Source organism: Protopterus annectens, chromosome 16.part0 (assembly GCF_019279795.1).
Source record: "Protopterus annectens isolate FY-2018-M chromosome 16.part0, PAN1.0, whole genome shotgun sequence".
NCBI lineage: Eukaryota > Metazoa > Chordata > Ceratodontiformes > Protopteridae > Protopterus > Protopterus annectens.
Genome location: NC_056750.1, coordinates 811,787,455 through 811,810,700, shown reverse-complemented (window position 1 = coordinate 811,810,700; position 23,246 = coordinate 811,787,455). Strand labels below are relative to the sequence as shown.

General features: G+C 44.5%; 1 protein-coding gene across 1 annotated transcript in view; it reads right to left on the bottom strand.

Annotated features, from left to right (window-relative positions):
* Positions 1-334: 334 nt before the first annotated feature.
* BSPRY (B-box and SPRY domain containing) overlaps positions 335-23,246 on the bottom strand; it is a 634,270-nt gene continuing 611,358 nt past the window's right edge. The window contains exon 6 of the mRNA XM_044058655.1: positions 335-1,124. Within this exon, the coding sequence (XP_043914590.1) occupies positions 598-1,124 (527 nt within the window). The 3' untranslated portion in view covers positions 335-597. The remainder of the gene's footprint in view (positions 1,125-23,246) is intronic.

Genomic DNA, 23,246 nt, shown 5'->3' with positions numbered 1-23,246 from the left:
GAGTTCTACTCCCATTCTCTGAAAATTTTCAAAGGTTCATATTAAAATCCACAAGAGACCACTTTTAACCCTGCATCAGGCTTTCATTTCCTTAAGGGCAGTCATTCCTGCAAACACAATCACATTTGTTCTGCAAAACACCTTCCTGATTTCCAGTAATAGGGCTACCAACATCCTTTATTCTTATTCAACAAGATCAGTGGTCCGTTGCCATGGAGTTATAACTCACCCTAATACAGTCTAGCTTCCTTTTCTGTGACTTATTTGTCTTTTGTGCCCCTACAGTAAAATATAGTCAGCAGTATAAGTAGCACTGTTTATTGTTTTTTATAAACTCTTTTCATTCTTATTTATTTTAATTAAAAATAAGTATACGTTACTCTAAACTATGCTCCAGTACAACAAATAACTGAGGCATTCATGTATATATTAAAACTACTTCAAGGAACACAGTATTGCACATTTAAAATACTCATTTTCATAGCTTAAAATATGCAGCACTGTACTGCAAACAGCACTGTCATTTTATCATTTATGTAAATAAAAATCTATAAAAGACTGCGAACTTTCACTTAATGTTTACCACTTCTGCAATGGTTATTGTACAAGCTTTATACAGTCATTGGCCACAGCAAATGCAGGGTAGACAGGTGCAGTAAACTTGCTGTGATGAGCACAGATAATGGTGTGTGACTCAGAGTCATAAAACAGTACTTCACCACCTTGGAAGTCAATTAAAATCCCAATATTAACTGGTCTCTTCAGTAAATCCAGCTTCTGCTGTTTTCCATCATGAGTGAAGAAATAGTCTTCATTATATCGTGAAAACACCCATGAGAATGTGTTGTACCCTAGTCGGGAGTCACTCCCTGAACCTTTGCGTTCCAAACAGGCATAAGAGATTCCAAGCTTGAAAGCACAACTCTTGCCAACATCAACCCACCAGGTGTGGATCCCATTCTGGAAGCAGTTGACAGCAAGAGCATTAGGCCAATGGTCAAATCTCTCTGGGTAGTACTGGTAGTCCTTCTGCTTTTTGGAGACGAATGATAGGATTTTCTTGTCCTCTGAGAGCATCAGACATGGACTGATGGTTTTCTCATTGATTTGAACATCTTCAATATCTTAACAAAGGGTGAGGAAAGAAAAAAAAAGAGAAAAATCAATTTATTACCAAGGCTGCAATGCTTTTTTTTTAACTTAACTGTATACTACAGAATAAGAAATTGATATCTGCGAATAAGCTTTCTTATAGTAACTTTAATTCTCTAATGTTAAGTTATATATTGTTATTTTTAACAACGATTTTGCTTTGATACAGAAAGAGACATTCTTTTATTTATCTGTATTTGTTGACTGGGACATTTTCAATGAAAAACTGAAAAGAAAGGCTCCAATCTATAACTAAAGCAATTTAAATTATATGGAAGTTGAAATGCATTTCACTTAATGACAATATCTAAGTAGCATTACTTACACAGATAACATGTTTACACAGCAGTTATATGCACCGTAAGTAATGGCAAAATGAACATTTAAAGTTGATAGAATCTGAGCACAATATTAATCATAATGGAATATCTAATAAGAGACACATGGACTTATCTGGTCCCAAAAGTTTAGCAATATGGTTGTGTTATATTTCTAGTGAAGGGACAGAAGCAGTGGAGAGTATTAAGCAGAAGGTAGAAGAGACAGAATGAAGGACACAGTGGCAGACAATCAGAAGGATAAGACTCTGTTAAGAATCTGGTGGATGGCAGGGGACGGGAAATGGAGAGAGAGTGAAGACAGTTAGAGGGAAGCAGAGAGAGACTGTGGAACGTAGGAGGATAAGAGGGCACACTGATGTCAGGATGATGAGAGAGGTATTATAGTACAATGGATAGGAGGGGTCAGGTGATGAGCAATGAATGGAAGGAAGAAGAGTAAAGGAAGGACAGGTAATTTTTGCATATTTTTAACTGACATCGAAATCATATAGATAAAGCCAATATAAATAAGGACAATTTTTGTATTTATTTTTTTTATTTATTTCTGAACTGAAGCTGTTGAAGAGTTTGGGAATGCAGGCTGAAAACTGTAAATCATCATAGCAGTTCTTAGATTTACTATTTTTTTGGTTATGTTTAGATTTTCTGATAAAAAGGTACAGTAAGGATGGGCCACGGCAAAATTCGCTAGGTTATGAGATATCTGTTGGGTCAGGATATAGAAAAGGGGATGAAGTGGCTTCACTTGAGAGAGAGAATGTGAACAAGTCTGAACCAGCTGATATTCCTGAGAGCAAGGCTTTGGTGTCTTTTTGCAGCAAATTTAGAAATGTTACTGTGGTACTGTTAAACTTTACTGCGCTGAGTACTACAGAGATTTGTAAATATGCAACTAGCATATAGATGGCTAGTCGGAAGCATACAGTGAATATGCATGCATGCATTATCAGTCAGGAATAGATTCATTCTGTTTAACTTACCAAACTTCAATATTTTTAACAACTTTGTTTCTATGATGGTTAAACTTGAGATTTTGATCAAAGATTATTCCAAACAACCTGGTATTATCAACTACTTCTATTCTTAATGTTGAGGAGGATTTGATGTGACGATCATTTGAGCTTGTAAGTCAATAGTGCTACAAATAAAGCACCACATTCAGTAGCAGTTCAGATACTGCTAGCCAAAACTGGACAATGGAGTGAGATATCTGAAGGTTAGTGGTGACTCGTTACTGACTTTGCAGCTCACGTGAGGGCTGAGTCTTCAGTGTATTTCATGTTTGGCCCTTCTTTGGATACTCAAATTGCAAAATATAAGCACTAGAAACTAAGCATTGAAATGTGTGACCAGGCTTCTTGATCTTCAAAGACCAAAAGCCTAGTAAGTACCTATGAACCTAAGTGATCTAGATGGACAGTGCCGCGTATACCACTGACAAAGATCTTGAGTAGCTGTGAACCTAGGATCTATCGATGAGGATGCCTATGCTCACTGCTTCAGCCTGTAAAACTGCATTGGAAAAATTAATAGAGTAAGTATATTCTAATGAAAACTGAGAACCATTCAATAAATAAATAACAGTGAGAGTTTTAAATCGTACAATCACAATAAGGTTGGAGACCACTTTGAAAACTTCTGAAAAGTCAAAAAGAGTGAGAAACAAATGAGTGTGCAGAGAGTTACTTTTGAATTAAGTCAGTAAAGGACAAGATCGCCGTCTCAATGATGGGGCTGGAACGAAAGCTTTACTGAGCCAAGTACTACAATGTTATGGACATCTAAGCAGATACAGAATGGTCTGTGTGTTTATATCCCTCAAAAGCATCAGAAAGAAAGAGAAGGGCCTCTGATGGGTGATTTCCAGCATTCTGATACATCAGCTAAAGGGAAACAGCATAGGCAATTCTGTCAGCTGCAAGGCTAATAAAGTCACCTAGAAGACTGTCTTTGGCAGAGGATGTGGATTTGAACTTTGCAAGATGTTTACATCCTAATGGTGTAGTCCAGACAGAGTTAAAAGGTAGGGGATTTTTTTGATAAAGAATGTGGGAGTCTATGAATTTAGGAAGGACGGAGGAATGGATTTTGTAGTCTTTAGGTAATGGCAATAGGGTCAAGAGTGAACAGATCATCTGAGGGGCAGGGATGAATATTCCTAAGCAGGAATTTAAGTTTTCCAACTGTGTTCCAAAAGTCTCATTGTTTATTTATATGCTTGTTCTGAAGCAAGCGGTAGAAGCGTTTCCTACTAAAGATTAAGAACAACTTCTTTCGGCTTTTCCCGGTTAGGGGTCGCCACAGCGGATCACCTGTCCGCTCATGATTGGCATTGGAGTTTTACGGTGTCGAGTTACCAGCCCAGCGCCCAACCTTCCACAGAAGGCACACGCACGCACTCACACCTAGGGCCAATTTAGAATGTCCAATCCACCTACAGCATGTCTTTGGGATGTGGGAGAAAACTGGAGCCCGGAAGAAACCCACATGACCACATCCGCACAGAAGGCACCCCAGCCGAGGATTGAACCAGAGAACCTCTTGCTGTGAGGTGGCAACGCTAACCGCTGCACTACCACGGCCACCCCTACTAAAGATTAAGAACATTTAGACTGTTTTTTTGTTTCCCTCCTTGCAGCTGACCAGTAGCTGCCACTAGCCATTCTCCACATTCAGAGGATCTACCAGACCCAGCTCGGCCACTCATGGACTCACCAACCCACATCTAGGGCTGGTGAAGAAATTAGGACTCTAGGTCTCTTGAAAGCACCACAGTTGCTGCCTTCAGGAGATGCATGCATACTTCCTTGAATTAGCAACCTCTTGACCAAGCAGTACACCTTTTGCAGAGTGGAGCCTGCTTAGTTCTTTATGCTGCTACTGCAGCTAACCTAGGCTAACGTCCTCCCTCCAGGATGGGCAAGCCAGTGTTGGCAACTCATTCCCATCTTCCCCATCCAATTTCTCCAGCACTCACACTGCTACTCAAAAGCAGGTCATTTGGGGTGGAGTTAGGGCTTTATCCCTCTGAACCACAGAGCCAGATAAGAACAATTAGGTTTTGATTGCAAGTTCATGGTACCCTACACTGGTAAGAAAAGATCTCTTTATGCAGCTGTGTCTGTATTTTGCATTATGTCCGATATGTGGATAACTTGTCAGTAGTATGGGTGGTCTTACGGGCTTTAAGTACTTGTAGAAAAAGATAACCATACTGAATATATTATGAGTACCTAACTTAAACAGCACAGCATCTGGCAACCCTTTGTTTAATCATAAGCACTGGAAAAGAAAACAAATCCTTTTCGAGTGTGAAAAGTAGGTCAAGGATGCCAAGTAGGAAGCACAACATGAAGTGATACCAAGAGTGAGAAACAGATGGAACATTATGGCAAGTACGTAACTTCTTTCTTCCTGATATTTACCTTGTTATGTCCTTAACCTACTGAACAGGTAAAGATATATATGTTTACTTGTGTCAAACACACTGAAGCACTAATCCGTCTGGATTCAACCTGTGGGACAGAGTCCCCAGCCATGACAAATGCTCAGGAGGAACTAAGGAAGGATATTCCACAACACAGTAGAGCCAAAGGAAGCTGCGGACCTGGACTGAATGTCCAGCTTATAATGCTACACAATAGTGTGGTGGCCCAGCACAAATATCATCCATTGGTATTCTACAAAGGAAAGCTATACCAGTAGCTACAGGCCTTGCTGAATAATCTTTAGGCTTGTGCAGAAGAGTTTTGCCTTTCAAATAATATGCAAACAAAACAATCTGACAGCTACTTGGATAAAGGCACTCAAGATATAGGAGAGCACAGCCTGGATTTTGAAAAGGAGACAAATAACTGTCTAGATTTCCTGAAAGATTTGGTACGGTTAAGATAAAATCTTAACTGCCTATGTACATCCAAGCAATGAAAAAGATACTCACCTTTGTTGGAAAAACTGGAAAAACACATGAAGATGAATGGAACTGTTAAGATTATTCTTGGAAGCTACGTTAGGTAAAAATAAAGGATTCATACAAAAAGAAACCCTGTACTTATGGAATACTAAGTGGGGGGATCAAGTGCTTGCAAGTCTGAAATCCTTTTGGTGGAGGTGATCGTCTTCAAAAACAAAGTTTTCCAAGACAACAACTTTGAATCCAAGGAGGCTGAAAGTTCAAAGGGAGGACTAAGTAGAACCTGAACAACAAAAGGCAGATCTTACAGTGGGACCAGATACCATGCTCGAGGATGAAGAAGAAAAATACTTTTGAGAAAAGCCTTGCAAATCTTGAAAGAAGCCAAGGGCATAACATATCTATTATACCATGACCCCCCATTCATATTCCAAAACGTGCACGCTGATTGGCCAGCGTGCCCGTTGTAAATCGAGTTATACTAATGGAAAAAGATCCGGTCGCCCGGACTTTTTTCCATTAGTATAACTCTCATTTTAAAACACTGTCTCGCTATGTTAAATGGGTTTAACATAGCGAGACAGCTTTAAAATAAGCAACGGAGATCTCCGTTGCTTATTTTAAAGCTGTCTCGCTATGCTAAACCCATTTAACATAGAGAGACAGGTTTTAAACAACGGAGAAAGCAAGATCTCCGTTGCTTTTTACTGTTTAAGCTATGTTAAATGGGTTTAACATAGCGAGACAGTTTAAAATAAGCAACGGACATCTCCGTTGCTTATTTTAAAGCTGTCTCGCTATGTTAAACCCATTTAACACAGCTAAACAGTAAAAAAGCAACGGAGATCTTGCTTTCTCCGCTTTTGCCCAACTCTGATGTACTGCGCAGGTGCGCAGTACGTCAGAACTGCCGCGGATGCCAGACATCTGCGGAAGGGTAGTAAACAGGCATTATACTATGCCATTATTTAAGAAAAGTAATAGTTTCTTTTCTTAAATAATGTCATGGTATAATAGCAATAACCCACTTCTGGGTGTGGGTAATGCTGTATTTACCCACGGTTGGCTTTGTTTGGTCCCTCGGGGTTCGCCCTCGGGACCAAACCACGCCAACCGTGGGTAAATCCAGCATTACCCACACCCAGGCGTGGGTTATTGCTATAATAATATGAAAGTTAGAAATGGCCACTAACTGTACGTTGACAGTGCAAAAGCTAGAGTTCGAGCCAAATAACTCAGCCAGAAAATCCAACACTGACTCCAAGGGTGCAGAGAAGTGGTCAAGTCCCTGAGCCCCTGCCTACAAAAAAAGAAGTTATGTTCTTACCATAATGTTCCATCTGTGTTGTTGATCCTCATTCATTCATGAAGGATGGGTCTCAGTTCCATCCGCAGAACCAACTTGGCCAATATAACAAGCTTGCGCCAGCCAAAAATTCTTGCGCTAAGGTTACCCATAGTGCCCATCTCCTCATCTCCTCGATCGAGTTTGCCCGTAAGGAAATAAAGTGAGGCTTTGTCTGAGCAAATGCCCTATCATGTAACCAGGGACCAAATCTGAACCTCCAGGAGTCTATCGGAGGGAGTAGGAGGGTGGGATGTCATGAATGAATGAAGATCAACAACACAGATGGAACGTTAACTTCTTTATCTGATGCTATTAATTTTCATTCATTCATGACAGATGGGACAGAGTCCCTAGCTACTTTGTCCTGGGAGGCCCTATGGAAGGATATTCCTGAGCATCACTGAGCCAAAGGATGCTCTCCCCCTGGAGACCAAGTCCAATTTGTAGTGAGTGATAAAAGTATGAGGGGTAGTACAAGTGGGCGTTGCACTAATGTCATCCATAGAAGCTCTGGAATGAAAGGCCACCAAAGTAGCAGCTGATCAGGTTGAATGTGCCTTGATTTTAGTTGTTAAATGCAATTTGTTCTGTTGATGGACAAAAGAGATGCAGTCTCTCAGCCATTTTGCCAATGTGACTCTGAAAACAGATTTTCCGAACTTGGATCCTGAAAAAAGACAGGAATAATTGGTAAGATTTTTGGAAAGATTTAGTCCTAAATAGAAATGTAATTGTCTATGTACATCCAATAAAAGCAAACAATATTCTCCTTTATTAGAAAAATTTTGGAAGAATACTGGCAGGTCAATGGATTGATTAATTAACTCTGAGAGACAATCTTGGGTAGAAAGGAGGGGTTAGTCCGAAGAGGTACTCTCTCTTTGTGGAAAACTATGTAAGGACGTTTTTTCGCACAAGGCCTGTAATTCTGAAATTCTTCTCGCCAAGGTAATGGCTACCAAGAATAGTTTTCCAAGGCAAGAATTTTATATTGCAAGTGGCAGCAGGCTCAAAGGGATGATGAGTCAAAGTCTGTAGGACCAGCGTCAAATTCCAAGGTTCAATGAGCTCTCTGAAGGGCAGTTTTATATGTATGACTCCTTTCAACAAAGTTTTACAGAGACAGTGAGATATTAGAGGAATCTTGGAAACCGTTACGGAAGTTTGAGATAGCTGCTAAATGGACCCGGATCATAGAAGCTGATACTCCTGGATGGAGTAAGGATGATAAATACTCCAACACCGAATTAATCGGAGCTGAAAAGGGGTCCAGTCCCTTTTCTTGAGACCAAAAAACAAATTTCTTCCATTTACTGTAATACATTTTTCTGGTGGCCGATTTATGGGAAGCCAGAAATATTTTTCGGACAGGGGAAGATAGGTTATTTTGCCTGGCAGTTACCGGAAGTGGAGGTACCAAGCTGTCAGCTTGAGGCTCGATATGTTGGGTGATCAACCCCTGAGGGCGCGACAGTAATCCTGGAATTGGATCCAGAGTCCATGGTCTGTGAACCAGGTGAGGCCAAAGGAAAGGGAACCAGAGTTGTCAGAGCCAATAGGGTGCAATGAAGACTACTTTGCTTCTCAACCGAAGTGCTTTCTTCAGAAAAGAAAGGGAGGGAAGGCATACAGCAGTCCCGGAGGGCCAATAATGTACTAGAGCATCCCTTGGGGACTCCCCCTGAGGGGGCATTAGGGCGATGTAGCTGCTGCATTTGTGGTTAGTGGGAGATGCAAATAGATCGCAGCAAGGCTGACCCCAGTGATGGAAAATCTTCGTCGCTACTTCAGGATTGAGGGACCACTCATGAGACAGCAGAATGCATCTGCTCAGCTTGTCCGCAATCATGATGGAATTCCCGGGAATGTGCAATGCAACCAGAAAGTGGTTGGCAGCTATCGCCAGTTGCCAAACTCTCATAGGTTGATACTAGGCTATCTGCCCTAGGGCATTTATAAGCCTATCCAGAGTGTATTTGGCTTCCGCCTCCCTATTAGATTAGCCTACTGTGCCTCTGTAAAGTAGGTCACAGAAGGTACCCTTTTAAGATTAGTTTACTGTGCCTCTGTCTAGTATGGACACAGAAGAGATCCCAGGGGTGAATTTGCGATTTCCCATCCACGCATCCAGATTTCGCTTGAAGAGGGTCAGCGAGGGGCTATGTCTAACATGAATTGGGATTCTATTCCAGAGTGAGGGGAACCTCTGGGAAATTAATCTGTCCCTCCAGCATGTCCTATTTATTTTTGTGCTGAAGTTTAGGTCCCTGGAGCGTGTAGCTCTAAGGGACTTGGATTTTTTGAGGTGGAGCATGTCCATTAATTCTGGGTTTGACATGGCTTTGTACGTCAGGCAAAGATCGCCTCTGAGTAGGCGGTAAGCAAATGAGTAGAGCTGGAGTTTCTTTAGTCGAGCTGCATAGGACATCTATTTGTAGTCCATGATCCTCTTGGTGAGGTACTTTTGGGGTCTCTCCAGTTGCTGCAGGTGTCGGGTAAGGTACATCCCAAAAGGGGCACTGTATTCAATTATGGGCCTGATGAGTGACGAGTAGAGGGGCACAATGACCTCTCTTGATCTAGATGCGAACCCTTTCGTGATAAGGTGGGCTATACAGAAGGTCTTTCTAACCACTTTGGCAACGTGATTATCAAAGGAGAGATTAATATCTATGTTGGTCCCCAAATCTCTAATTACTTCTTCTGTACTTAATGGATTACCACCTATGTGGTAATTTGTGGGCACCTTGTTTTTCCCAAAGGGGATGACTATGCACTTTTTAGCATTTAGCTTGAGGCTGTGGCTCTGGCACCAAGCATCCGTCTCTGTGAGACCCTTTTGGAGGATGCTTGTGTCAGCTGTAGATTCGATTATGGCCCCCAGTTTGCAGTCATCTGCAAACTTTGTTAGCCATAATCCCCCCGTGTTAGCCTGAACCTCATAGAAGCATATACCGAACAAGAGAGGTCCCAGAACTGAGCCCTGTGGGACGCCACTTGTAACTGGTTTGGATTCGGACATGGCACCTGCAATTCTGACCATGTGGGTTCTATCTCTGAGCCAGTTTGCAACCCATCTTGTAATATAGGGGTTGATATTTAAGCTGGTAAGCTTATTTATGATGCCCGACTGGGGTATTGTGTTGAAGGCTTTTGCGAGGTCCAGGTAGGCTGTGTGGACTACCTTGCCCTCATCTATGGCTTTGGTAACTGTTTCAAATAAATCAGCTAGGTTTAAGAGGCAAGATCTGCCCTTAACAAAGCCAAATTGGGTAGGGTCCAGTGTCTGGAGGCTCCCAATGTCTTTGTTTATGAGTTCCATGATAATACGCTGCATAGCTTTACAGAGCAGACTAGTCAGGCTTATGAGACAATAGTTTCCGGGGTCCGTTGTGGCACCATCTTTGTGGAGTGGGACCACTGTAGCTGTACACCATTCTTTGGGTAAATATTCTGTAGTAAGGCTAAGTTTGAACAGTGACTTAATGTGAGGGTTCAGTTCTTCTTGGAACTCGTGTAAGACAAGCCTGGGACACCGTCCGGTCCCATAGATGCTGTGTTTTTTGCTTTGGAAAGGGCAGCTTTCACCTGTGCATCTGTGATGTCAGTGAGGTTACATTCAGTTGGGGTAGGCATTTGCTCCTTTGGGGGGGAAGGGGGGGAGAAGTTTACGCTGAATCTGTCTGCCAGGATGTTGGCTATGTCTGTAGGTTCAGTATATTTTGTACCGTTATGCAACAATTCAGAGCATATCTTGGAGTTTCCGCCCATGTTCCTGACATAACTAAAGAAGGCCTTGTGATTATCTTTAGTGTCTGGGGCAATTTTTCTTTCGAAACTGGCCTTTGATGATTTTATGAGGGATCGAAGTTTCTTGCTAATACTGATCAGAGATGCCTTCCCTTTTTGGGATTTTGCTCTGTCATGTAGTAGCTTCCTCCTTCTGTTGTATAGCTTATTTATGGCCGGGGTCCACCAGATCGGTCTCCTGTTTTTTGAGGAGTGAGTCTTGGTTTTATTTGGGATAGCACGATCCATGCATTCCTGCAGGTGCTCATAGAATGCATTTGTAAAGGATTCTGTGGATTGGGCTGTATTATCCTCTGGCCCAAGGGCTTTGAAGTATTCCACCTCAGTCTTGAGAAGTGCAAAGTTGGCTTTTGAGAAATTCTTTACAGTGATTTCCTTGGCTGGGGGTGGGGACGGGATATGGATGTTCAGGGAAATTTGTTTATGGTCTGATCTTACCAATGAGGGGTTTACCTCTGGTGTGGAACACAAAGTCCCCATGTTGGTGATGACCAGGTCCAATATGTTGTTCCCTCTTGTGGGAGTGGCGACCAGTTTTTCCCTCTTGTGGGAGTGGTGACCAGTTGTTCCATTGCATTAGAGTTTATAAATTCAAGGAACCGTTGGGCGAGGGTGTTTGGGCTTGAGTAGCTTTCCCAGTCAATGTTTGGGTAGTTGAAGTCACCCAATAACATAGTGTTTGGCGAGACCTTCATATTCTCCAGTGTTCTCAGGAATGCCAAGTGGGGTTCCTGTAATAGGGAGAGTGTTCTGTAGCAGGCTACAAACTGAAAGGCAGTTTTGCCCGCTGTTAGTTGCTGCACATGGATGGTTTCCGATGCTTCGTGCAGTGCCACTAACCTAGAGGTGTAGGTATCTTTGATGAATATAGATACTCCCCCTCCTTTTGTGCTTCGGTCCGAGTTTTGGGGCCAAAACACATGGTATGAGTTATAACCTGGTAGTGCTGGGGTGCTCTCAGGAGCCTTGAACCAGGTTTCTGTTACTGCACAGACATTAATTTCCTCCATACTGAGGAGAGCCTCGAGTGCGTGCATCTTGAGGTTTAGACTTCTGGCATTGAGTAGCATTAACTTTAGTTTTTTTATCCTTGTGTTGTCTATGGAGGTGGGTTTGTCCTTTGAGCCATGCCTAAAAAAGGCACTATGGGGGTGGGGTGGCAAGAGCCTTGGCCAGTATACGAAAGCCTAAGGGTGACAGGTGCAAGCCGTCCCTAGCAAAGCAACGTGGCTTGTCGAGCATGTCATCCCAGGCTGACAGACACTGGATCCCCTTTGAATGACACCAATACTTTAGCCAACTGTTGAAACTGATCATTTTGTTTTTATACTGTGGCATCGTTCTTGGTGAGGGCAAGATGCTACTCAAGGTCAGGGTCATACCAGCCTGGGCTACATGGTCAGAGAGCTCCTCCATGTCTCTCTTCATGTAGTCCAGGGAGATACGTCTCAGGTCATTCACACCAGCATGGACAATGACAGAGTTATACTTGTACTTGCTTTGGAGTGACTTGAGTGCTTGCATTATGTTGCGGATCCTGGCACCCGACAGGCAGCTTACAGTGACCTTCTCATTGTTCAGTCAGTGTGCCAGACAATAGAGTCCCCTATAACAAGTGTATTTGGTGTGTTTGGCCTTAAGGGCTGTGACTGCGAGGCACACTGATTTTGTGAGATATGTGATTCATGGGTATTGTTGAGGGGTGGCTGTTGCTTGGGTATCTGCTTAGGAGGACTTTGTTGTTGAGGCAGATTTTTATTTAGAGCCTCCGAGTATGTTTTTGTGTGTTTATGTGCTGGGTATGCAGATGCAATAGGTCTGTGTGAGACTGGATTTGTGGTGTGGGTGGTTATCTTTTCCTCCTGACTGACTGTGCCAGTCTTGGGTTGAGAGAGCTCTGCCTCCAGTTTGGCTGTGTAACTGCATCTCTCACATGTATTAGAGTTTGTTGGAAGGAGGAGAGGGTTGTCTTTGTACATAAGGCAATAGTAACATTGCCTTAAAATTCCCAAATTCACCAGCTGGACTGGAGAGTAACCTTGAAACTGACCCTTGGACATACCAGATTAGTATAGGGAACTGTTTTTTTACTGATCAGATTAGGGAAAGGAACTAATTTTTCACTTGATCAGGAAGGACTAATCGGGAGCCTAATACTTATGAGAAGTCAAGGAGGGTGTAGTGCTTTAGTTAGTTAGTGTTTCCTTATAAGAGCTGAGCAAGTGCAGGGCTTTAGAAAGAGACTAGAGTGATTACTTTGAGAGTTTTAACAGTTCTAAGGGAAAAAGTGAAGAGCAGACTTTGTGGAGACTGGAATAGTTTAAACCTATTTAGGCGGCGCTGCCCGACGCTGCTCAGTGCGCAAAACCGCGCAAAAAGAGAGTTGTAGGGTTTTAAGAGAGAGAGATCAAGGAGTTTAGAATTGACCCAAAATGGCCAATAAAACTACAGCTTCTAGGTAGTAATCACTCATGGCTTCCCAACACAACGGGTAGGATCTGGTTCCCTCCTGTTTGCTGATATACCAGATGACTGACATGTTGTCTGACTGGATAGTAATTGTCCCCGATGAGAGGGGAGATTGGAATGCTTGCAACTCCAAAAGCACCCCCCTCACTTCTAGGACACTGATAAGCAAATTGGCCTCTAAAGGGGACCAAGTGCCTTGGACTGTCTTTCCCTGAAAATGCCCCCCACCCCATCAGGGACGCTTCCGTGGTCACTATGGCCTTGGGCTGAGAGGGTGAAAAGGGACGACTCCATAATTCCATTTCTGGCTTCATCCACCAATTCAGATCTTGCTTGCAGTGGCTCATTATGCGGATTGGGTAGGACATGGGATGTGTCAATAGGGACCACTGTGATGCTCTGAGTCGTTGTAGTAATCTCATATGGAGTATTGCTGGGGGAACTATAGTAGTCATTGCTGCCACTGAATCCAGTAGATGAAGGACTGAATGAGCTGGGACTTTGTCCACAGAGAGTATCACTCGGAGTTGAGAACTTAGTTTCTGAAGCCTGTAAAGAGGAAGGGCGACCAGGCAAAACCTTGTGTTGAATGTTGCTCCTATGAATTCTAGGCTTTGAGTAGGTACAAGTTTTGATTTTTCGTTTATTGAGATCCCTAAGAGTCATGTTAGCGGTAGAGTGTAGTGCAAGGCGAGAAGCAGCAGATGCTTGGTGGGGGTCGGAAGGAACCAATTGTCTAGATATCGAAACACCCGGAATCTTTGCAGTCTCAAGTGTGCTGTTAATACTGTCACACATTTGGTGAAAACTCTAGGGGCTGTAGAGAGACCAAAGGGCAGCACTCGAAATTGGTACTGACGGCCTCCCAGCCGAAAGCGGAGATATCTTCTGGAATATTTATTCATTTTTATATGGTGACACACATCCTGAAGACCTATCGAGCACATCCAATTGTTTTTTTCCCAGAAACAGGAGGATAGAGTGAACCATGACCGTTTGGAATTTGGTCTGTCTGACAAACTTGTTTAGGATGCTGAGGTCCAAAATTGGCCTTCAGTCCCCTGTCTTTTTTGGCACTAAAAAGAACCTCGAGTAAAATACAGATTCTTTCTAGTCTGGTGGGACTGTATGGATGACTCTTTTTTCGGAGCAGCTTTCGAATTTCTTGTGCTGCTGCATCCCTCTGACTGGGTGGAATGTTGGGGATTCGCCCTTGAGGCCTCAGGTAAGGATCAAAGGGAATGTGATAACCTCTGGTAATTAACATCCGCACCCAAGAATCTGTTATGGAATGCCAGGTTAAGTGGTGCAGAGAGAATCGTCCCCTGACTGCTTCCAGATGCAAGCAATTGGGTCACTCTTCAGGAGCACTAGTAGGTCTACCCAGAAAGGGAATCTCTGCACCCCTGGTTACACGGACCTCTTCTGCCTCGGGGGGAGGCATCTTCCTGATGAGTTCCCCCCTCTGCCCCAGGAGGGAAAACTCGCCACTCGTTTCACGGAAAGGCCCTTGGGATTTCCTGAATCATATCTTTACACTCCTCTGATTCCTAGAGTAGGATCGTTGGGGAGTGGAAAAACGTATGCCCCACAGCCGACAGGGGCTTTCCCTCCTTCTCACACCTGGCTAGCATGTTTTTAACTTTTGGACCGAAGAGAGAGAGAGGAAGCATCAACGGGAGCGCTGACGAAGGAAGACTTGAAAGGGTCCGCAAAGTCACACAAGTGCATCCAGGTGTGGGGTCTCATGACGCCTGCACCCGCTGCTCTGGCTGCCCCTTCGGTTGTATGTGAAATCAACTGCATGGACGAGTTAGATATGGTTTCCAGGGTGGCAAGCTGTGAAGCAACTTTGTCACATACCTCATCAGACACTGTTCCTGCTAAGGTTCCTGACAGTTCTGTGATCAGGTCTCTCTGGAGGCGGGTAGAATGTGCCATATAATTCACTGACCACATGGCAAAGGTTGCTGAAGCATAAACCCGTTTCCGTAGTCTATCCATTGTCTGAGACTCCCTGTTTGGAGGATGGACAGCAGGGACTCTCTTCTGCGAGTTCTTTCTTTGTGGCCACTGCCACCATCATAGCATCTACTGCCAAGCCTTTGGGCAAATGGGGCTGATCCTCTGGAGGGGAGAGTATTTTGTCCATTCTCCAGGGGATTGGCTCAATGGTGTTCGGGGCCTTCCAAGCGAACTGCACGATGAGCTTGACTAACTTATCCACAGGCAGGGTCACCCAGGAAGTAGAGGGTTGAGCACGAAAAGCCTGCAAGAATATAGCTTCCAGTCACCCCTCTGTTTCAAGATCTCCAGTATGTCTCCAAAAGAGCCATTCTCAGGGGGCAACCATGAGACCCCTTCCCCCTCATCGTAATCTGTATCTTCGGTGAGAGATTCCTCAGGGGAATCAATATCCTTCCTCTTGCATGATCTCTTACGGGATGCCTCTTCAGGGAGAACGTCTGAAGACTACTCCGAAGAGAGGGTGACCTGCGGTAGGGTATCTTGCTACTCCCATGCCAGATGTCCCAGTCTAGTGGACTATGTCAAGTGTGAACCAAAGGACATGTATATGTGTCATCCCGGCGCTAAAGGGGCCAACTGGGAGCCTGCCAAGGGGAGTGCCGTCTCCATAACCTGGAAGGTGGGCCCACCTGTAGAGGGATGGGAGTCCAGAAAGTACAGTTGTGTACCTACCATAAATGTAGATGTACGAGTGTATTCACTGTTGCAGTCATTACAATTGGGTTATCCTGCTGGCAGGCTACCCGCAGTCAGCCCGAGTTCCAAAGTCTAGGTCCAGCGTCGATTGCTGTCACCTCCTCCCTGACGTCAGTGTGCCAGGGGTATAAAAGATGTAGCCGACACCATTTTCTTCAGTTTTTCTTGCCCCAGATGTCAGGTGCCCCTAAAATGGTAGGCTAAATTATGCCAATAAGCATGCATACACAAAACAACAACTTTTCCTTCATCTACAAGCAAATACACCACATAGGTTGTATAGAATAGAGAAGTACAGATAAGTCCCAGCAAGGAAAAGGGGGATGCTGGGAGGGTAACCTGGACTGCAACAGTGAATACACTTGAACATCTACATTTATGGTAGGTACACAAAGTACAGTTTTGTACCTACCATAAATGTAGATGTCCGATAGACATGCAACTGCAGTCGTAACATGTGGGTTGTCCTGCCACAGGCAGCCCTCGGTCGGCCGGATTCCAAAGTCTGGGTCCGACGTCGGCTGATGTCGCACTTCTCTCCGACGTCAGAGCGGCTGGAGTACATAAGCATCAGCCGACGCCATTTTCTTCAGTGTTTCTTGCCCCAGATGCCAGGTGCCCTCCAAGGAAGGCTGTAATCAAATTGGAAGACAAAAACAGGATTCCAAACAAATAAATGAGCAATAAAACAAATACACCATAACAGATATCCCCAGCTAAGAGTAACAGGGATAGGAGTGGACCCTAGGCATAGAGGGGTATGGAGGGAGGGAAAATCCGACTGCAGTTGCATGTCTATCGGACATCTACATTTATGGTAGGTACAAAACTGTACTATGTCCTTCAAGAATGCAACTGCAGTCATAACATGTGGGTAGAATACCATAGCTTAGCTGGGGAGGAGGTATGCTCTAGGAAAGAGATGGTGTGGCAATCAAACCCTGCAGGACTGCCGAAGCAAAGCCTGCTCTGGATCTGGAATATAGAGGGAGATCGCAGTGTTTGGAGAATGTATGCACAAAGCTCCATGTAGCAGCTTCTAGAATGTCCTTGGTAGGCACCCCTCTTAAAAATGCTGTAGAGGTGGCTGTAGCTCTGGTGGAATGTGGCCTGACATTGGCTGGAACAGTCTTTCCATGAAAGGAATAACAGAATCTGATGCAATGTCCAATCCATTTAGAAATAGTCTGTTTTGAGATTGCTTTTCCTTGGACTGCAGGGGCGTAAGCTACAATAAGTTGTTCAGACTTCCTACTGGCCTTGGTTCTGTCCAGGTAGTATCGAAGTTGTCTGTGAATGTCCAAGGTATGCAAAGGTCTTTCCCCCTTATTCTCAGGATTGGGGAAGAAAGCAGGCAGATGAATGGCTTGATTTAGAGAAACCCTAGATACCACCTTTGCCATAAAGGTAGGGTTGGTCCTTAATGAAACCCTGTCTCTGTGAAAAATAATAAAGGGTGGTATTGCCATTAGGGCCTGTAGCTCCGAAACCCTTCTTGCTGAGGTAATTGCCAACAGGAAAGCTGTCTTCCATGAGAGAAATTGCAAGTCAACTGAAGCTGCTGGCTCAAAAGGAGGTAGAGTCAGTTTTTCTAAGACAAAATTGAGGTCCCAGGCTGGCACTGGGGCCTTTCTTGGTGGCTTAATGTTCTTGATTCCCCTGAGGAATTGTCTTAGTAAGGGGTGAGAGAAAACAGGAGGATCAGTGTTGTATCTAGCTGAAATAGCAGATGCATGTATCTTTATGGAAGAATATGAGAGGCCGTTCTTTAACATATCTGCCAAATATTCCAAGATAAGTGGGATGTTCAGCAATGAAGCATCATGTCCCTTGCTGGTATTCCAATTGCTGTATCTTTTCCACTTTGCTAAGTAAACCTTTCTGGTGGATGGTCTCCGAGCCTCTGTTAGTATCCGCTGAACTTCCTTAGAGAGAGATAGGCTGAAGTTATTTATGGGATCTCCCAAGCTGTTAGCTGCAGTGTCTGAAGGTTTGGATGCAGTGTTTCGAAATTGTGTTGAGTCAAAAGTAGAGGCCACTGAGGAAGGGCCCACCTCCTGGTGTGACATATGCTCCGTAGTAGTGGGTACCAGTGTTGTCTTGGCCAATCCGGAGCTATTATGATCCCCTTGGGCTTCTCTGCTTTAATCTTTAGTAATACTAAGGTCATCAGTGGCAGAGGTGGGAATGCATAGATTGCTAGGGAGTTCCAGTTGAATGAGAGGGCATCTATTTTCCAAGCTTTTGGATGGTATGTCCTTGTGCAAAATTTTGGTAGAAGATGGTTGAGGTGAGAGGCAAATAGGTCCACTTCTGGCTTGCCCCATGTCGAAGTGAGTTGTCTGAAGGCCTTCGGATGTAACCTCCACTCGTGTTGATCTGTGAAATTCCTGCTTAGGCTGTCCGCCAACACATTGTCTTTTCCTGGAACAAACTGGGATTGTAACTGGATATTTAGGCTCAGTGATTTTTCCCAAAGCTGCATTGTCAGTCTGCAAAGGGGGTATGAGTGGGTGCCCCCTGCTTGTTGATGTACCACATCACAGTGGTGTTGTCTGTCCGTATCATTAAATGGCCTTGCTGAAGTTGGTGTTGAAAAGCCTCGATGGCATGCATTACTGCCAGCATTTCCTTTTGGTTTATATGCAGATGTGTTTCCTTTGGAGACCATTGTCCTTGTATACACCTGCCTTCCATGTGCGCCCCCCATCCAAGGTCTGAGGCGTCTGTAGTCATGGTCTGTGTTATCTGTGGTTTTTTGAATGACATACCTGTGTTTTTCTGGCTCACCGAGGCCCACCATAGGAATTCCTTTTGTAGGCATGGAATGAGTGGTATGTCTCCAAGTTGTTGCTGTGTTGAGACCAAATGCTTTTTAGGTACCATTGAAGCTTTCTCATGTGTAGGTTTGCTAATGGAACCAGTAGAATGCAGGATGCCATGTAACCCAGGGCCTGTAGGAATCTCCTTGCAGTCATCTGGGTGAGTTTTGCTAAACCTTTGAAGTAATGAGTTAACTTCTCTTGCTTGTCTTCTGTCAGGTAAGCCATCTGAGAGGCTGTGTCTAGTTTGGCTCCTAAGAAGATTATTTGCTGGGATGGCTGCAGTCTTGACTTTTGGAAGTTGACTGTGTATCCCAGAGCTTGAAGTAATCGTATGACATAATCCAGGTTTTTTGTCAACATCAATTTGTCGTCCGCTTGTATGAGGCAGTCGTCCAGGTACGGGTAAATTTGTATACCCTGGAGCCTGCAATGAGCAATTACTGAAGCCAGGCATTTTGTAAATACTCTGGGTGCAGTAGACAAGCCAAATGGCAATGCTGAGAATTGATAATGCTCTGGCCCTGCAAGAAATCTGACGTATCTTCTGCAGCTGTGTCTGATACGGACATGCAGGTATGCCTCCTTGAGGTCCAGAGTGATCAGCCACGACTCCTTGCCCAGCATGGGAAGAAGTTGCTGTAGAGTCAGCATTTTGAACTTTGGTACTATGAGAAAGGTGTTTAATGCGGACAAGTCCAGTATTGGTCTCCATTGAGATTCTTTTCTTGGAACAAGGAACAGTCTTGAGTAAAACCCCTGTTCTTGTTCTTGCTGTGGAACTCTTTCTATTGCTTTCATTCGAGTCAGCAGAATGATTTGCTTGATAGCCTCTGCCCTTTGATTTTGTGGTAGGTTTGGCATGCCTTGTTTTCTTGGTGAGGAATGAAAATGAAACCTGTACCCTCGGTCTATAATGTCCAAAATCCATTTGTCCTTTGTCAGTCTGTGCCAGTTTTCTGCAAACAGAGATAATTTCCCGCCCAAGGGAGCTTCTAGTTGTTCCCTGGTAGGCGGTAGTAGAGGAAAGTCATTGAGTTTGTGGTTGTTGGGCAGGTGAAACCCCTGCGTCACTTCTTTGGTTTCCTGGCTGCCATTGACGTCCCCTGTAAGGGCCTCTGTATTGGCCTCTTCCTCGGCCACGTCTGTTCTTACCCCTTTGAAACTTTTCTGTATTAGGAAAGGACCAGTTATTTGAAGGCCAATTCCTACTGAATCTGGGGGGTTGAACCTGGAGGAAATCTTTCACAGTCTGAACTGATTTTGCTTTTTCTTCGATGGTCTTTAACACATCCTTAGCATTTGCACCAAAAAGCTTGTTCTTTTCCAAAGGTGCATCCAAAAGTTTTGCTTTTACATGATCTGGTAGAGGTTGATCTTTTAACCAAGCATGTCTACGAATCACTGCCCCTGTCATAGCTGCCCTACATGAAGCTTCCAGTGCATCATATCCACACTGCAGGAAGTGATTGCTTACTTGCTGAGTGTTATGTACAGCTTCCTGCAAATTCTTCCTGTCTAAAGGATCAGGAGAAGCTAATGTTTTTTGTAAATCTTCTAAGAGATAATCCTGATACTGTAACATATGAAAAAGGCAATTTAAAGCTCTCATAGATAAGGTAGTGGATGTGTAAACCTTTTTGCCCCATCTCTCTAAAGACCTTGCTTCCCTGTTGGAGGGCAAGGGATTTTTTGAGGTGGAGGCTGAAACTCCTTTAGGCCCCTGTGAAATAGTTTCCAAATCAGCAGAATGGGCCCTGAATAAATGGGAATGAGTTTCTGGGACCCTTTAATACCTGTCTGGCTTGGCTGGAGCAGGAGGAAGAGAATCAGGGGTAGCACTAGAGTCAGAATACAAATCATCCAGAACATCAAGTACACGAGGAATAGCTAAGGGCCTGTGCTGAGGCTTCTTAAGGAAAGTCCTAAGGCGTTTCCTAGAATCAGAATATTCCTGACCCTGCCACTTGAAATGTTCCCTCATGGTGTGCAGAACTTCCCCAAAAGAAATATCCTCAGGAGGGGAGGCCGAAGGGATGGAATCTTCTGCATCCGAGTCCTCATAAGTCTGGAAGAGCTCTTCCTGGCTATCAGAGTGGACAGAGCCCTCAGAGTCTTCATCTGAAGGAGTAGGGTCAGAGGGTTCAACCCGGGGCCTTTTTTCAGGACGAGGCTGGGATGCTCTCTCAGGATGGGCCTGTGAACCTCTAATCATGGAAATTAAATCCGCAGCCATGGACATAATTTGTGTCTCCGGAGTCGGCTGAGGTAGGGATTTAGAAGTAATATGCTTGGTTTTGCTGGCTGCCTTAGCCCTAGTGTAGGCCTTAATAGACATGGCCATAGGAGGCCTGGCAGCTCCACGTGCAGGAGTGACCTTGTCTACAGCAATGGTCTCGGGCATTTCCTCGGTTTCAGTATCCGGAGGAAAGTCTATAACTGGCGTCGGAGTAATGTCTGGAATCGGAGTCGTCGGTAATGTGGTGTCTTCGGTTCGGAGCGGTGGAGAGACCGTCTCAGAGGGAACTGGAGCACTCGCGCTAGGTTTTGGCGTGGAGTCGGTGGTAGCCGCGGGCCGCGGATGTCGGTCCCGGTCTTTTCGCTTTTTGGGTGTTTGCGATGTCGGAAGATCCGACGGCATGGTGTAGGCAAATTTATCGCCGAAAAAATCTTCAGCGAACTCCGCCCGGCGCCTGAGAGTGCGCTTGTTGAAGCGAGCACAGGCTACACAGGCCGAGACGTCGTGGTCTGGGCCCAGGCAAGGGAGGCAGTAAGAGTGGAAATCCTTATGAGGTATTTGTTTACCACAAAAAAGACAATTGTTAACTTTTTCAGTAATTTCTGACATCGGCTGAGGCAAGAAAAGGTCCCCAACGGGGTACTTAGCTTTTTCGATGACTTCGGTATCGTAGAATACAGGAGCTGACCGACCGGCACTTGCGAACTGCTTCTGCTTCGGGCACCGCGGCAAGAAAGACTGGAGAAAATGGCGTCGGCTGATGCTTATGTACTCCAGCCGCTCTGACGTCGGAGAGAAGTGCGACATCAGCCGACGTCGGACCCAGACTTTGGAATCCGGCCGACCAAGGGCTGCCTGAGGCAGGACAACCCACATGTTATGACTGCAGTTGCATTCTTGAAGGACATCTGTACTATGTTCATCGTGTTTCACTGTTGCAGTCATTACAATTGGGTTGAATCCCAAAGCTAAGGTTGGGAGGCTGGTGCTAAATAGGAATAGGAGAGGCTATCAGGCCCTGCAGAACTGTAGTGGCAAAGCCTGCCCTGGATTTAGAGTAGAGAGATAAGTGATGGTGCTTTGTAAAAGTATTCACTGAACTCCAAGTTGCAGCCTCTAAGATGCCTTTGGTTGGTACTCCTCTGAGGAAGGCTGCTGCTCTGGTTGAATGTGGCCTAATGCCCTTAGGCACTGATTTGCCATGCTGTGAATAGCAGAAACGAATGCAGTGGCCTACCACTTTGAAATAATCTGCTTTAAAATAGGCTTTCCTTGTGATCCTGCAGCATATGCCACTAGAAGTTGTTCAGTCTTTCTGAAAGCTTTGGTTCTGTCCAAGTAGAAGCGTAGCTGCCTGTGAATGTCCAAAGAATGCAGAAGTCTCTCACCCTTATTCTGTGGGTTTGGGTAAAAGCTAGGCAAATTAATTGTTTGGTTAAGGGCCACACTGGACACTACCTTAGGCATAAATGTACGGTTTGTCCTCAGAGAAACCCTGTCAGGATGGAAAATGATAAAAGCTTCCACAGCCATGAGTGCCTGTAACTCTGAAACTCATCTAGCGGAGGTTATTGCTAGGAGCAGAGCTGTTTTCCAGGATAAGAATTTTATATCAGCTGCAGAGGCTGGCTCAAACGGAGGCAGTGTGAGTTTTTCCAAGACACAGTTGAGGTCCCATGCAGGTATTGGTGCTCTCCTTGGAGGTCTTATGTTTTTGGCCCCTCTGAAGTATTGCCTTAGTAATGGATGAGAAAAAAAATAGGTGGTTCTGTATTGTAATGAGCTGAAATGGCAGAGACATGAATTTTAATTGATGAAAAGGGAAGGCCTTTAGCCAGCATCTCAGTTAAGTATTGCAAAATCTGAGGAATATTTGGAACAATCGTGTCAATACCTTGTGCCTGGTTCCAAGCACAGAATCTCTTCCATTTGTCTGCATAAGATTTTCTGGTGCTAGGCCTCCTGGCCTCCAAAATAACATCCATCACTGCTTTAGAGAGAGGTGTGTTTTGAATGGCTACATTATCCGCCATGCTGCCAGGTTTAAGGTTCTGAGTTGGCTGTGCAGTATCTGATTGTCTTGTTGGGTCAATAAGTGAGGAATTTGAGGTAATGTCCCAGCTGGGCATTGAGACAAACTCTTTAGGATTGGGTACCAGTGCTGGCGGGGCCAGTCTGGGGCAATCAGTATCATTTTTGGCTTCTCTTGTCTGACCTTGAGGAGTACCTTTGGGAGGAGAGGCAGAGGAGTAAAGGCATATACTGTTAGGTTTTTCCAGCTGAAAGAGCATCCACTTTCCATGCTTGCTTGTGATAAGTCAGTGTGTAGAATCTCTGCAGTTGGCAGTTGTGAGGGGAGGCAAATAGGTCTATGTCCGAGCATCCCCAATTCCTTGTTATCACGCTGAAGACTTGTGGATCTAATTTC